Here is a 17,280-nt window from a genome sequence, read left to right on the forward strand (position 1 = left end):
ATGTTTGTCTCAGTGTCCTGACACTACAGGGGAACTGATGGGTTTTAGATTGTCACCACATTCTCTAGGCAATATTAAAGTGCATTTCATGTTTTTCTAATTATTTAGTTTGATGTGATGGCACCTGAGGACATAAATATTCATTCTTATTTGACCCCAAATGGCAGTTTAAAGAAACAAAGTTGGGAAATACAGAATCTAATAACTGTTTTAGCGAAATGTGCAAGTGTTTGTATGCACTTCAAATGAAAGCCACTTAAATTTTAGAACAAATACTTAAAATTTGTACTTCCCACCACTAGTACTGTCCTAGTCCCGGCTTAGTCTTGGTCTAAATTAGTTTAGCTCAAAATTTAGTTCCAATTTTTATGTGGATATGTGCAAGATTGAAAGCACCCAAAACACAAATTATCCAAGAGGAAGCCAGAAATCTGACTTAAAGATTGAACGGCTACATGATTTAAAGGGGCATTATGTAAATTTTTCTGGTGGGGGGATTGTCACCTGCTTGTTTCCATAGACGTGTTTTTGTTTTGGCAAGAAGGCAACCCCATTCACAGTAAGAATGCGTATTTTTTTCAAAGTAACACCCATAATGGAATACATGCTAGATAGTAATGTCTAATGCCATAATGTGGAACTTTCCAGGGCAAACAATGGCATCTTCATTTAGACAAGCAGATGGCAGCCCTTCCCCCAAGAAAAGTTACAGTGTGCAGCTTTAGTATCTTTGTAAATGTATAGCTCTTTGATAATGCCTGGACTTTAATTGGCCCATGTAGCCTAAACCCTCAGCATCTGGGCCAGGCCCTTTGTCCAGATCAGACACTGTGAACATAATCCTGTCTGGAGCAATTCAATAGGCCACTTTACAAAGAAGCACAAGCTTTGTCAATTATGAAACAGGGGATTGTAAAACTATTTCAGAATCAAGATGTCGAGTTGACAGGGTGTGTAAAAATGTGGATGGCTTAGCAGTCAAATAAAACTTTTAAACGTGAAATCATGCATCAACAGTGCCATCAAGTGGTGAAATACAGTATGTTCACACACATATTGATGTTATATGAAATGAATAAAATGAAGCGATCCTACTTGCGTCAAAGTGTTTTTTGTTGTGTTTTTTTTTGCGAAAAAACAACTAAAAGGCAATTATCTTTTCAAATTCAACCCAATCGTGCAAAAAATGGTTCTTGCTAGATGTCATTTTTTACCAGCCAATTATACTTTTTGCCATAAAGGAACAAAAATCGCCTGCAGGTGCTTAAGTAATGAGGATTCAGAACAGAGAGAGTCCTTTAAAACAACTGGATTTCAGCACTGAAACTGGCAACCTTAATAAGACTGTGCTTTCTGATTGGATCATTGTCACGACCCCAGCCCTTAGGACCATGGATGGAAATTAGCCTTTCGCTATAATGTGTTTACTTTCATGTTGAATCATATCTGTTCATTAACATGCATTGTCCCAATTAAATAAATAAATGAGAACTAAGACACCAAATTATAACATACAACTTGGTCATGATGTCCAATGTTTTTGTAATTAAGAAAAAACAATTATCAGTTAAAGCAATATTTGATTTGAACTTGTACCTGGAGACACAGTTAAGTCATGTTGATGAAATTTAAAATACAATTATGTTTTAACCCAAACCGAAAATCTTGAAGGAACCATACGCTACCAGTCAAAAGTTTGGACACACTTTTTAATTTATATTTGTTCTTTATTTCCATGACTATACTACATTATAGATTCTCACTGCAGTCATCAAAACTATGAATGGACACAAAAAGTAAACTCAACGTGACTCAAAACTTGTTTCAGATTTTTCTTTCTTTTTTTTTTTTTAAATAACCACCCTTTGCTTTGATCGCTGCTTTGGACACTTGGCATTCCCTGACCCTGACATGGCACACCTTGAGCTGACAACCATTTCAGGAGACATGATGAAGCTCATTGAGAGGAGGCCAAGGGTTTACAGTGCTGTCAACAAAGCAAAGGGTGGCTACTTTGGGGAATTTTAATATAAATAATATTATGTTGATTTTTTTTTTTTTCGGTTTCTTTGCTCCATAATTACAAAAATCTTAATTAATATATTTAGTTCCATATGTATCTAAAATACAGAAAGTAGCAAAGAAAAACAACACTGAATAAGAAGGTGTGTCCAAACTTTTCACTGGTAGCATATGGTTCCTTCAAGATTTTCAGTTTGGGTTAAAACATAATTGTAGACTAATTGTAAATGTCTATTAAACATGGCAAGTCTTCATTGCCAAATAAATAGGAACATGATATGCCTGAAACTTCAAACACACAAAAATACTATACAAATAGTGCAAAGGCAAAATGTTGTCAAATTGTGCTAAAATTTTCTCTGAGGCTTCAGTGAAACCAGGACAAAGTTTCTTGGAGAGAAGTTTGGGTTGAAGAGAGGAACCAGCTGACTGCCCACACCTGGAACAGAGAAGATACAAGAATCTCCATCAGGTATGCAATAATATACTGCGATTCTACATAAGATATATACCAAAGAGTATTAACAGTAGAATACCAGAATATTTATTTTAATATTAAAGACTGAACAATGAAGAGTTTCCTGCATTATTAGGACTTCAAAACCCATAAAATTAGCAAAATATTTATGACCTTTGTGATTTACTCCCTGTGACCAATGACTATACTTTTGAAGTTCCTGGAGATACAATGTGAATTATGAACAGAATTTTACTTTTAAACATATATTGCAAATACACTTTTTTTCAAATACATATTGCTTTAGGGAGTCTAATTAGGGATGTCACAATATCAAATTTTAGAGTTACAATTATTGTGATCATGATTTCAAAATCACGACTGATGATTATTTACTTCGTGACCCTAATTTGCTTTGCCTAAGACGTTACTATTCCTCTATAATGTGAGCTGGTTTATGATAAAGTAAAGTTAATGTGACATAAACAGTTAGAGTTAAGTTTCAGTTAACCTTTTAATCTTGACATCTCTTTTGCTCACCATTTTCTTGTAGGTAGATGATCCGGTCGAGCAGCACCAGACTCTCCACCACAGGAGCCAGCAGCAGAGCGAGGCTGAAGAAGACCACCACCCTGCCCTGTTGCTCCAGCATGGCCTCCACCCGACGCGAGTCCAGGGGGAGGTCAGGGGGCAAACCCACCCGGGCCAGCCCCAGACGAGCGTACCTGAAACCACAAAAATGTAGAAGTTTTATAGGCTGGAGCAAATGTCAACTGCAAAACTTTGTAAGTTCTAACTTACTCCATCTACCGGTACTCAGGGTGGAGAAAATGAAAGGAACTGTATGTAAGATTTACATTTTAAACTCCATGACGTAACTGTGTCCCCAGATATGAGGTAGACGTGTTCAAATCCGATTATATCGTTTACAGATTACAACTGTAATGCTGATGCAGTTTTTCAACAACAAAACCATTGAACATGAGGGCCATGTTGTTTATGTTATGATTTGGTGTTTTCATTCTCAAAATGATTATCCAATCAGAAAGTACAATAAGCATCACATGAGCCCCTCATTTGAGTTACCAGTTTCACTGCTGAAATCCAGTTGTTCTAAGCCCCAGCACCTGCAGCCAATCATTCATCAGTGCTAGTGCAGCCTCTGCAGTTAAAGTGTATACTGTCCATATATCGAGAATGACTAAAATGTATGTGTCCTTTATTTGCAAATTAAGGCACTGGCGACCCAGATTCAGTTGTGATTATAATGAAGCTCAGGCTACATACAGTTGATTTAAATATCTTTGTGATTTAGTTTTGATCAAACCTGCCTCCATTTCATTTATTATTACATAGCACTTACAAACTGTAATTGTCCAGTTTTATGCTTAGTTTGAAAGTTTCTACAGAAGGGTAGGTCGATATACATTTCTTCAAACCAAACACATAACCATCTCCACTCACTCAGTAAAGTGTAACAGATGAGCCTTCTTGATGGTCTGAATCCCGGCTCTCCTCAGGTCCGGCCTCACGTCTCCTATGAAGCTCTCCAACATAGCTCTGTAACAGTGCGTCCTCAATAGCTCGCTCCCCTCTCTCAACCTTCTTATGTAATCCTCTATGGCATGACACGACCCCTCCCGTGCCTTGTACGAAAGCTGGTGCCCAGGAAGACCCTCTACCCAGCCGCTCATGGGGTACCCAAACTCAGAAGGGCCATCTTGGGTGAGGGAAGTGGGGCACTGAACTAGTCCCGGAGGAGTTGGGTTCTCCTTGGTGGTGATTTTCATGTAACAGCATGCCACCGACGTGATGCCACGTACGTAGGGACACTTGACAAAATGGCGGAGAAGGGTGGCGCTCAGGTCCCCGCATGCGTGAAGCCCTGTGAGGACGAAATCTGAGAAGCTCTCCTGGTTGTAGGAAAGTCACCATATTGAAATTTAGTGTTATTATTGTGAGAAAGAAAATAGCATGATTTAAGAATTATTCATGATTATAGACACTGTGACCAATAGTGAAATCAAAGTGGGACTAAACACCTAAACCCACAACCGCATTTCAAATTCAGCTGCTAAACTGAGCAGCCAGGTATTCGTAATCACAAACACCTCGCTGTATTGAGGACAGTCCTGTGTGATGTCACATACTACTTGAAATTGCACAGACCACTAGAGGCAGCACACAATTGAGACATTTTTGACCAGTTCATTGGGTATAAATTATCCCTGTATTTTGGATGGAATTTTCATTGCTGATGATGCAAGTAGAGATATTCCACTTCAGAACTCACCACTACTCACTGTATTTTTGTACTTTTCTTCTCAATTTTTTATTTTTTTTCCCCAGAACTTGACTGATGTAAAACTATGATAGATATTTACGACATTTACTATCCCACCAAACCAAGCAATAATTAGAAAAACATGAAAACCTGTACTATGCGCAGAAATTACGGAATTACGGACCTGGTCATCATCCACGGATTTCTCATAGACGTTTTGGGTTTGTTGACAGCAGTTGAAAGATGACAGCTCATTCTTAGTCAAACGTTCTTGCGTCATCTCTGTGTTTTGTGGGTTCAATTCTTTGTCTTGTAATGTCATTTCATGCTTGGAGGCCTTTAACTTCTTTTTACTTGGGCCGAAGGTAGGGGGACTTTGACTAGCACAGGGTGATGACTGCAGTTGTTTGAGGAAGTCTTTCCAAGAGGCTTTTGGATCGACCCAGCCGGCCACATGACAGGGAGAGGAGTCTGGGATTGGAAAGGTGCAGCTCTGGAAATTTTCAAATAAATGCAAGATTAGTGGATGGCTAGTACTGATGTCATATATGATGCACTTTTTTAACACAGTAGTTATAAAATTCAAGTCAACATTTAAACAAACAGAATCAGTTTTCCTCACATCTCATTTATGTATCATACAATGTTTACCTCGTACAATTAAAACCTCTAATCACTAGTCCCCAATTATTATTTCACATTTAGTATTTGTTATGGTTCACAGTCCCAATAAAAAATGTCAAACTCAATTTCAATACCATGGACAAATTTCATAACATGAGAACTAACCCTTATGTAATAGATAACTCTATTCTCCTTACACAACCTCTCGTATATAGCCTAGATATGCTGTGTATTTACTATATCTTTAATTCAACTTGTACATATACAAATTGTGTGCCTAATTTTGTATAATTGAGCCTTATGTAACACAAGTCAAGTACCCTTTACGTTTGCTGTTTGTTATTATATTATAGTCCAATGTGAGCGACTGTGTCCAAGCAATTTCCCTTGTCGATCAGTAAAGTTTGTCTAAGTCTAAGTTATGGTTAAAGCTTGATACTATATACACAGCTTTATACCACAGTAAAAACAAACAAACACATTTTTAACAGGTATAAGCCAAATCGATGCACTATTCTTTACCAACAAAAGACAGTTTCTTAAATTTCACTATGTGGTTATCATACTACTTCTGAAAAAGTAAAAAAAAAAGTATCAATAGCTGATCAAATGAGTACCTAGTTTCAATTTAAGGCAAATCTGAGTTGTTTTTTTTGACAACCATCGTTTTTACACAAACCCTTTTCTGCTTTTCTTTATCCAAGGCCCACAACAACTGTCTGTCAAATACGGTTGCCATGGAAACCAAGTGTTGATCAGCTTCGATTGCTGTCACTGACAGACCAAGGCCATAGGACAGGAAGCGAGTGAGATGACCCTGTTTGGGGGCAGAGAATGGTTAGTTTGTTATAATGTTCAATTGTAATTGTGACTTGGATATATTTATAAGATCTTTACTTGTCCAGAACCGACATCCACCACTCGGTTGCAGCCAGTCTCCTCACAAATTCTCTTCACCAGCTGGATAAACATATAATAAAAATGTTATGCAAAAACAGTCTTGGTTTCTGCCCATTTAAGGGTCCATATTATCCAAAATGTACTCTTTTAAGCTTAAAGCCATGTTAGAATGTTGTTACCTCATCAAAATGTTAAAAAATGTTATGTTTCATTCCGTTATGTCTGAGTAATCCTTTATTATTAGTCTCCCTACATCTCTAAAGCTCAAAATGCTGTGTTCCACCTTGTGATATCATGGAGCTGTAGTTTTCAAGTTAACAGCCACTTTTTACCTTTTGTTTAGTAGAGATAGACAATTCCAGGGCTAAATTTATCCAAATGAGTTTAGTGAAGGTGTATGGAATTTAAAAACACAGCAGAGCACTTTCTGTATTACCACATGACATTACAAGATGGAACAGTGTTTTCTGAAGACAATTGTTAATGGAACAAAGTAAAACTATGGATACTATGTTTTGGATGAGCAAACGACATTATAACATAGATCAGAAAATAGCTTGATATAAGCTTTAAGAAAACAATCAAACTCTACCGTGCCCAGCTTGCGTATTTCATGCTGTTTCTTTGGTTTGACGTGTTTCCTGAATATATGCCCCAGCAGTGAGCTCTGACTCTGGTTTTCCTGGAACTCCTCTGGCTTCACCGTCCCAAAGGAAGGGTCTCGGTTGTGGCTGTCCTCCCTGGGAAAGGCCAAGGCATGAGCTGTGGCCCTGAATGCCAGCAGAGACAGAGGCCAGACTGAAGGGTATCTGGAGTAAAGAGCAGTTATTCTATAAGTAAGTTACAAAGTACAAAGTCATTAATATTTGTCATAAGTGTTGAGTTTGCCATATTCAAAAACTTTATCTGTTTCTTAGTATCAAAATCGTAGAACCCTTAGGACTAGGAGTACACTATATTGCATGAATTGCCAGATACTTCACAATCAAATGAGACTTTGGATTATCATCACAAAATTATCCCCCCCTGTAGATGTTGGTATTACATTTTTTAAATGCTAGACATACATTATTGGTTCACTTAAGATCATACTATCATCTTACCTTCTGTCTTTGCAGGTAGAGTCTAGTAACAGATCTGCTATCTCTGGAAATGACAGGTCTTTAAGTGCAGACTGCCAGCTGCTGGGTAATGTCTGCCACAGGTCCTCTGTATAAAACTCCTGTGGGGTAAAAATGTCATACCGTAAGAATGCATCGTGATTGTCTCAAATAAAGGATAAATAAGGTTAATAATTGTATACATTAGGTTCCACTGGTGATTAGCCATCTGAGTGATGTTCTTTAATCACATGTGTGCAATACATGACAAAATACACTATCTTTAAACTACGCAAAAATGATTATCCCCACACAAACCCATTACACTGTAATTACCATATATATAGTTTAATGTCTATGGTAATGAGAACTCACAGTTGCCAAAGAAATCAGTATTTGAATTTAATCAAACATCTGTTTTTGTAACGGTACATACGATGATGTAGGAGTCGGACAGGTGCCTGTACAGTGAGAGGAAAGAGGTGAGGTTTGTCGCCAACACTCTTTGTTGTTCTGGAGAAAGACTTGGTGTAAACATGTCCTCATCTTGTCTTGGAGGAAATTGCATAGGTTTCGTATTGACACCAAGCTAATGCTAACACAAACTTAGCTTCGTTCTTTATTTAGACAGTTTAAACTGTAAATCGGGTCAATTGTTGTAGCATTTCTTAAACCTATAACTTAAATTAATTCAATCGAGACTAACGCTCACATAATAGCCACAAGATAATAAAACACGACACGTTAACAAAAAACAAGTGCTAACAACAGCTAGTGTGCTAGCTCATGGGTGGTTGCATTCAAGTACAGTTCGTTTGTTTACCGAGCGGTATGTCTTTGCAGCCTGAGCGTAATTTGAGTATTATCCACTAAAATTATACGAATAAAAGATAAGCTGGTGATTATCTTGTAAAGTAAATAATATCGTAATTTTATTCGTATTTGTTATCATAGATTTATTTTCTGATGTACATTAGATAAAATTACTATATTATTATAACGTTCATTCAATTCACACGAATAAATAATGGATCTTGAACGCATCATAACCTGGAACCAATCAGAAGCTGTTTTGACCTGGCACTTTTACATGTGCTGCAGCACTCACGAGTAGCAAAAGGTTTGTTTAACTTTCGGTTCAGTAAAAATAGGAAAGTTACTCCACCCAAGATAAATAATGCGTTATATCTGAATTTAGAATGATATACTGTAGTGTGGTCCTAGATGATTGGAAGAATACAACGTTAGGAATTCAATTTTTAAAGCTTGTTTTGTTGTGTGGTCCTTATCAACGCTGCGATCCAACAAAGACGTGAGTAATGCCATTCTTAAAGCAATGGAATATGCTTTAATTATCACTGTCCACCTTGTTTATCTGTCTGATTGTTTTGATCTTTAATTATATTGACACTTTTCTGGTACTGAAGAGTTTGCTATGCCACCACAAACAAATGCACAGGTCACTCTTCATGTTATGGTACAATTAGGTGTGAACAACCATAGACTGTGTATATACATTCCGATACCACCATGACAATGAAAACACTCTTTATTTAGACAGTCGATTGTCATTTTCAACATTAAATAGCAGTACTTTCTTTTATATTACCATGCGGTTTGTGTAATCCCTCAGTTGTCTAGGTGTATGCCATCTGTAATAACATAATAACATTGCAGTCAGAGTTTGAAGTTTTGGGATATTACATGGTTTTACACTGTAGTCCTCAGATGTAGTTTCAGATGACATCACAACATTATTTTGGCCAATCATATTTTTCACTGATAGGATTTTGTTAAATTGTTAAATGCTGTTTTTTGTTGTAATACAGTGAGATCTTGGGTCTAGCCGTGTAGCCAATGATAGAAATGATCAGGTTCAACATTTGTATTTACTTTTTGGACATTTCATAAGATATTTCATGAGTACAATGGAACAGGAACAATCTGGGAGTGTGACATCATGATATTGTCTATTGTCTATTGTGAAAATTATCGAACAATCAGATAATATCTAGTAACTAGTATTCAAACTAGATTGAAAGACATTTGAAAGTCACATCAACAACAGTACAGAAATGAACCTTTCCTGAATAGTTCTGTATAAGAACTAGATCTTATACTAGTTCTGATACACATACACCTCGATGACTGAGGGATTACACATATAAGAAGTCATGGTAATATAAAATAAACTATTATTATTTAATGTTGATAGTGACATCCTATTATCCTATTGTGTAAATACAGAGTCTTTTCAGAGTACTGACTTGATTCCTTGGTATCAAAATCGAGTTTGAAATTTTAGTATTGTGACAACACTACTATGTATGGGGTGTGGCTACCAAAAGTAACATTTGACATTATTTTAGTTATGTATTTTTGTTTTACAGTTACAAACAGCTAAGCCATGTCAGATAACAACCCACCTCTGGACAAGATGCAGTGGAAGAGGAAATGGAAAAAGAAGAGACCAGGGAACGTGCCAAATAATACATACAATACTAACACACCACATTGCAATGAAACTGATTTTACAGAGTCTCATGACACTTCTATCAAAGTTACGATTCATTCAGGAGTCAGTTCGGATCAGTCCTCTTCCCACACCTCTGCTCCTGTGCGGGTTGCTCAGGTTATTACTAGCTCCACTTCGCAGCAGCACTGTAAGCCAACCACCTCAGTGCACAACCAGCCCACCTCTTCTTCTGGTGTGAGAACTCTGGATTCTAAAAGGGACGTCTCCATTGCTGCTGCTAGTTCATCTAAACAACGTAGCGGACAAAGGATGGTTCACCTCACCACCACGCCGTCTAAGTGCTTGGCCATAGACTGTGAGATGGTGGGCGCAGGTCCCAAAGGCCACATAAGCCAGCTCGCACGGTGCAGTATTGTCTCGTATGATGGAGACGTGGTGTACGATAAATTTATCCGGCCGCTGCTGCCCATAACAGACTACCGCACACGATGGAGCGGCATCAGGAAGAGTGATCTATACGGGGCTATGCCATACGACCAGGCCAGGAAAGAGGTGAGAAGAAAAAAAGTTGTGTATGCCAACTTATACTGTTTAGCTTCAGCTTGATGTCATGTGTAATACAATTTACTGTATTTATTGTGTAGGTTCTCAGATGTTACTACAAAGAGTTAAAAACGGATATATTAGTTTGGAAAATCTGTCATTTTTATTACCATCATATTAATGACAATAATATAAATTGGCTAAAGGAGAGAAGTATTTTTATTGCACTTCAATCAATTTGGCTCTTCAGAACACTAGTAGACAAAGAGCAAATTGCTAATGGGGGTTTTTGCAAATGGTATATTCATATATTTTCTTATATCCAATAGAGATTGACTGATGTTTTTGTTTTTTTCATGCCCCGATTTGGAATCCAGAGAAACCAATGTACAATAAGCTCTGCGGATATTTTTGGGCCAATATGTGAAACAGATTTTGCTTATTTTCCCCAAATGAGACCTTTTTACCACAAATCAAGTTACGTTTTGTGTTTTCTCTTGTGTACAAAAGTGTACAAATCACGCCAAAAAGGCCAATAGCCGATACACTAAAAAGTGCAAATATTGGCCATATATCGGCCAACTGATATCTCCAATATGCACATTACATATATTCATTGTTTGTTTTGTCGTTGTTGTTGTTTTTTTTTAAACTTTTTTAAGCCTTTAAGGATGATTCCAACAAATGAACAAATTAATCATGAACACCCTTTATTGGGCTATATAAAACCTACTAGGCAAGTACTAAATAAACTGCTTACCTATTTTTTAAAGCTTTGCAAAAACTGTGTCATTTGAATATAGTTGAAAAATGTTAAGAGGAGGTTCTCATTTTTGTCAACTCACATTACAAAATGAACCTTTTTTTTTTTGCAAATCCATAAGATCTACTTCGGACCCAAAGAATAATAGTCAGGCTGGCAGTGGTTCTGAGAGCTTATATTTTGTCACTGTCAGATCCTGAAGCTGCTCGTGGGGAAGGTGCTGATTGGACATGCCATTCACAACGACCTCAGAGTGCTAAACTACAACCACCCAAAAGCTCTGATCAGAGACACGTCCCGGATCCCTCTGCTCAATGCTAAGGCTGGATTCCCCGAGCATCAGCCAGCTTCACTCAAGAGGCTCACGAAGGCTATCTTCAACCAGGACATCCAGGTATCACCACTCTCTTCCAAATCCAACTTTATTTATAGAGCTCTTTAAAACCAACACAGTCGACCAAAGTGCTTTACACAATAATAATAATAGTCAATATCACAGGTTAGAGTCCTAATTTCATTGAAACATAGTTAACTGAATTATATTTAAGGTTTTACGAAAAGAATTCAAGCCTAGTTTTTTACATTTTGGTGAAGTTAATTACTTAATAATTTGACTTCCTGGTTGGACATGAGCAGCAGATATCATATACGTAGAGGTAATTCCTGTTTAGTTACCTAGCAACCATAATTTAAACAAGGGCTAAAACATAGCACATTGTCTTTGCACAGGAGTAATTGTTAGACTAATGCAAAAATAACCACACCTTTATTTTGTTAAATCAATGTTTCATCTATCAGGAAAATGCCTTCTGTGCATGTGAATCGTCTGAATTTTGAATGGAAGGTTCTGTGTTGATAACATAGGTAGAGCAATTTCATTTTAGAACTCAGCGATACTCCCTGTATTTTTGTACTTTTCTTCTTTAACTTTTTTTTTCCCCACAAACGGCCACTTAACAGATGCAAAGCTTTGGTGAATATTTATCACAGATGCTATCCCACCAAACCAAGTAATAAGCAGAAAAACATGGAAACCTGCCATATTCACTTTAAATTCAGTTATTCATGCTTACTTTTTTTATATACGTATTGGAAATCATTTTGACCTGTTGACTGTACTTTGTTTAAAGGGGATATGTTATGTAAAATCTTTTTTTTTTTTTTTAATGAGCATTTAACCATGTTATAACAATGTTATTTTGATGGATTCATACATATTTCAGTAAGCCTGTTTTCACCTACCCCCTCTCTCCACCCACTGTACTTACTTTCTAATTATTCATTGATCTATGTGGGAAATAGTTTAATACTAAATATCAGAAAAAACAAATGTCTTCTTTAATAAAGTCAAAGTTATAGTTTGATTAAAATAAGTTATGGTCTGATATGGATGTGTATGATTTATTTATTTTTATTTTTTTGTGCGGATATGGATATTTGGTTTACTACTGTGACCACCAGTAATCGCTGATATATCAGTAACTGATATTTAACTTTTAAAATCCATAGCAAAGCCTACACATTAATCTCAAATTGAAATAAAGATCACAGATTAACTTTTTACTTTTGTAAAAAATAATTAAATATATTTATTTAGGATGTAAAATAATTTGCATATTTAAAAAACACACAGCCATATTTTTTGCTGAATTTGCCTTTTCTGTTTCCATTTTTACTCACTTGTCTGTTCAAAAAGACATATCTGATGCACTGGCAAACTGGGATGACGCCATCAAAAAAATATGAAGAACATAGCGACTCCAGCATGTGCAAATACCAATATTCAAACCTATATGTTGCCCCTGGTTCAGATGTGTTTTCTTGTGTCTTCAGACTGGGAGGAAAGGTCATTCGTCTGTGGAGGATGCCAAGGCCACGATGGAGCTTTACAAAGTGATTGAAGTGGAGTGGGAGCGGAAGATGGCCTCCACAGCTCTGTTCAATGGAAAATAAATGAACCATGATGATTATGGTTCTTGACTTGTAGATGCAAAAAAATGTGACTTATACTTGGGTTATATTGTTGGACTGTTGAGGTAGAGGTTTGTTCTCAGGTAAATCTCAAACTATGCTGCAGTCACAAGATACAACAAGTATGATACTTGTCTTGTGATATTTTAAGCAACTTTTAAAACAACTATTTACCCTCTCAAAGTTGTTTTTGGGGTGATTCGTGCATGACCAATTTTTAATTGTTTATTTTCAAGATGCCCTTTTGCCAATCTACCTTTTCACCACCACCAGCATACTTACTTCGTTCTCTAATTTTATTTTCTTAATCTGCATTGTGTAGTCATTTTGGTACAAATAAAAACAAACACTATTCACTAAAGTGCTCTGCAGCTATTCTTAGGAGGTGCAGATAACTTCATGGCTCTTTGTTGTGATGACCTTTACTGCGACGGCAGCTCCCATTGGGTTTTCTAACGCAGAAGTCATTGGATTTGTTTCTTTTATTAAGTCGTTTTAGATGAATACTGCAATTTAAAATGTGTAAATTCTAACATAATGATCCACGGGTGTCATAGATTATAACTATAGAGCAGACACAAGCACATTATGTCTTCTGTAGCAACCAAAGATTGTTTATTCTACTGTAGTCAGGGGTGGGCAAAGAGTATTGTAATTTAATATTACTTTAATAGAAGTACAAAGTAGTGGTCAAAAAAATTACTCAAGTAAGAGTAACTGTAATCTGTATGTGTCTGATTTGAAGTTAATGTGATTAGATGGAGAAATGATTAAATTAAATATTAAAGAAAAAAATAATAATAATTAAATGAGAAAAATTGAAATCATGTCTTCACAAGACATGCAACACACTTCAAAATATTTGACAGAACTGTATCCTGCTCTCCACAGGTACTAAAACCACAGCTGAACCTGGGCTTCCAGTGCATAGAGTACAAAGGAAGGCTCAAAGCAAAGGGTCGCTATTTTTTATTGTTTTAATCAAAAACAAGTTTTGAGTTATTCTAAGTTTATTTTGTGTTTATTTCCATATGCATCCATTCATAGTTGTGATGATTTCAGTGAGAATCTACAATGCAGATAATCATGGAAATAAAGACGAAAAATACATGAAAAACCATTGGAACATAGTACCTCCAGGGGTCCGCTTTGGACCCCTAAAAGGGGGCAGTATGGATTGCTTTATGCCCTATACCAGCCCTGTGGAAACAAGGCTGTAGTGTACAAGCTTTTCTCATTTTATATCGACAGGCCGTGTCTCATGTGGAAGCTCAGAACCTCCAGAATTCACTCTCTGAGCTGCAGAGGCTGCACTAGCACTGAATAATGACTGGCTGAGGTTTAGGTAGTGACAATTCAGACCCGAGAGAGGCATTTTAAAGTTTAAACCAACTGGATTTTAGCATTGGAACTGGCAACCAAAGCACCAAATTATAACACAAACAACTTGGCCATTATGTCCAATATTTTGTAATCAAGAATAAATCGACATTAGAATTGTTATCAGTAAGAGTTATATTTGACTTGAACATGTTTACCTCGTATCTGGGGATACAGTTTGGTCATTTAAAATCTGTGGAGTAACCAAAACTATTACTGAAGTAAATATTTAAATATTTAAAGCGCATATAACAATTTCGATTATTATTATAATATTTAAGATTTTACAAAAATCTTACGTAGTCTCTTCTAGTTTTATCATTTTTGTGAAGGTTAGATGTGATTTTGTGAAGGCAGATATGACATACATAGTGTTACCTAGCAACCATAATGTTAACAAGGGTCAAAAGTTGTCTAAATCACACAGTTATGATCTGACAAATAAATAACTTTATTTTGTAAAATCACTGTTTAAACTGTCAGAAAAAGAGAAAATTGTCCTTAAAGTTTGGATGGAATGTGAATATGTGAATATTTACCTTTGCCATCATACCAAACCAGGCAATAACTAGAAAAAACATATTAATCAAATGCACTTTAAGTAGAAGAAAAAGTATGGTGTCTGAAAACTACTCTGGCCCTCCTCTGGCTTGAATTTGGTGTGAATGTTCAAATGCTTTAAAAGATTGACAATAATCATTTTGTAAATGTTCTATTGTTTAAAAAAATACATACTTTTTCATTTCATTCTGTTTTAATAACATAGCTGCAGTTCCCAAGTGTGTGTTTGCAGTTTGGGCAACACTCAAAACCAATAATGCCCAAGTCATTTTCCCACTCTGGATTATCCTCTCACTTCTGATCCCATAAGCTCCTCGTATGGGAAATAATATCTTTAATTCCTGGTAAGACCTTGTTATTAGCACAATAACCAGACTCTCAGAGGGAGGCTTGGGATTTTCTTAGAACTGAGTGAACATTTTTCAAATATAGTGTAGAATGTTTTATATTAAACTATGGTGACATATTTTACACCCTTTCCGTGACATTGGCACATTATCAAAAGAAAATTATGTCAACTCGACAAACATTTTAGAGTGAAAACATTTCACCGCTTTATCAAGTCGCTTCTTCAGTTCTGGTCAGATCACTGGTGGACACTGCCTTATATCGATCTGAAGGGAGGAGCTAACTACACTGAAACTAACACATCTGTTGTTTACAGTTTCTGTTTGTTGGCTAGATCTAATGAGCTACACTAAGTCTGAACTGTGCCTGAGTCATATTTTGCATAATCGTTCAGGCCCCTAATGTAGCATACGGACTGGCACAATGGTTTTCCTTGCTTAGATTCAGGTCTGAGGATGGAGTTATAAATGGGAGATAAATGATGACTAAGGCCCCATTGATGGTCAAAGATGGGTTGTCTATCCTAACAAAAAATGCTTCTTTAACTCCCCTCTCAAACCATTTCTTTTCTTTGGCTAAGGTCCTCACTGTCTTCAAAGTAGCGGTTAGTGGCTTTGAGATGGATATGTACGGCAGACTGTGGTCCTGAGCTGTTCTTGTAATGGTGTTGGTACATTCTCTTATGAAGTGGCTGTTTCTCCAAAAATAAGTAGTGAGTAAGTTGAAGTAAAACCACTGTCTGGAAAGATGGTGTGATAAGCCCTATTCACACACAGGTCCCAGAACATTGCCGGGTTTTCTCTGGTCACACTTCACGTGTCACATTCAGCTCTGTGCTCTCTGACATAGCAACGGGCTGATGCGTCACTTAAGTTTCCTGAGAATGCAACGTAACCAGAAAACAAAGCTCGTAACCATGGAAACTGAGAGGCGGGACTGGCAGTTTTATGGTTTTAGTCACACATAAGCCTTTCCTGAACTTTCCCGGTAATTTAGGCTACACATGAAATTGCCAGATCAAAAAATGCAGGGAAATCAGTTCTGGCTCTGTCCTGGCAAAATGTAGGTAACTTAAGTTCCCTAGTCAAGCTGCATGTGTGAATGAGGCTAAGACAGTAGATTGACTGTTGGTCCTTGTGGTGTGATGCAAACTAGGGGCACTGCTCTGTCTGAAGCACAGTTTCTCAAATTAGACTTAAATCTGATATTTATTTTAGCAGCCTAAAGACCCTAGCTAGCATTAGATGACAGTTTTTCGGTTAGTCATTCTCACGTTTTTGTTGAAAATCAAACACCTAAACTTAAATAACCTGAACACCTAAATAAACAAGACCATGAACACTCGAATTAATCGCAGACTCCTGAAAATGTGTCGTTTAAATCTATTTGATATTTTTTCTTTGGCAGTCTTTACTAATGTGTGCGTCCACGGTAATTGTTGAACATTCCGCCTTAGATACACATGCAGAACACCCCCGGTATGATGTCACGGGCGAGTATCAATTCATTTTTCAAAACTGAAGCATATCTCACCAAAAATTTGACGTAGGGACTTGTCATAAAGTTTTTAAAAAGTCATCTAAAAGGCCTATATTAACATTTTTATCGGGGGTTGGCAAAAAGTAATAAATGAAGACAATTACTGAAGCTTAGCAGTAAAAACAGTGCAGCAAAAACATGTCAACTTGATTGGATTCCACACACCACATGCGGTAGGTGATTGGCAGACCTGTTTTTTGTTCACATGTGTCATAGCACAGTGTGGTCTGCTCAAGCCTATGTGTTTTAATTACTTTTTTCTCATACATTTACCCATTAGGAATGTTTTGTCGTAGACTCTTACACAGGCCT

At 36.8% G+C, this 17,280-nt stretch overlaps 2 protein-coding genes across 2 annotated transcripts; one reads left to right on the plus strand and one right to left on the minus strand.

Moving 5' to 3' along the window:
• Positions 1 to 1,649: 1,649 nt before the first annotated feature.
• On the minus strand, positions 1,650 to 8,204 carry mettl25b (methyltransferase like 25B). Its single transcript, XM_033981769.2, has 9 exons — positions 7,824 to 8,204; positions 7,391 to 7,509; positions 6,880 to 7,096; positions 6,285 to 6,347; positions 6,067 to 6,204; positions 4,948 to 5,256; positions 3,944 to 4,392; positions 3,020 to 3,204; positions 1,650 to 2,461 (listed from the first exon to the last, which is right to left on the minus strand). The coding sequence occupies exons 1-9, from the start codon at positions 7,953 to 7,955 to the stop codon at positions 2,370 to 2,372; spliced, it is 1,704 nt and encodes a 567-aa protein (XP_033837660.1). The 5' UTR covers positions 7,956 to 8,204; the 3' UTR covers positions 1,650 to 2,369.
• A 265-nt stretch (positions 8,205 to 8,469) lies between these two features.
• Positions 8,470 to 13,779, plus strand: isg20l2 (interferon stimulated exonuclease gene 20-like 2). The gene is made up of 4 exons (XM_033981179.2): positions 8,470 to 8,699; positions 9,778 to 10,415; positions 11,363 to 11,563; positions 13,003 to 13,779. Exons 2-4 carry the CDS (start codon positions 9,795 to 9,797, stop codon positions 13,120 to 13,122), a joined length of 942 nt encoding a protein of 313 aa, XP_033837070.1. The 5' UTR covers positions 8,470 to 8,699; positions 9,778 to 9,794; the 3' UTR covers positions 13,123 to 13,779.
• The last annotated feature ends 3,501 nt before the right edge of the window (positions 13,780 to 17,280 follow it).

This window comes from Periophthalmus magnuspinnatus, chromosome 16 (assembly GCF_009829125.3).
Source record: "Periophthalmus magnuspinnatus isolate fPerMag1 chromosome 16, fPerMag1.2.pri, whole genome shotgun sequence".
Taxonomy (NCBI): Eukaryota; Metazoa; Chordata; class Actinopteri; order Gobiiformes; family Gobiidae; genus Periophthalmus; species Periophthalmus magnuspinnatus.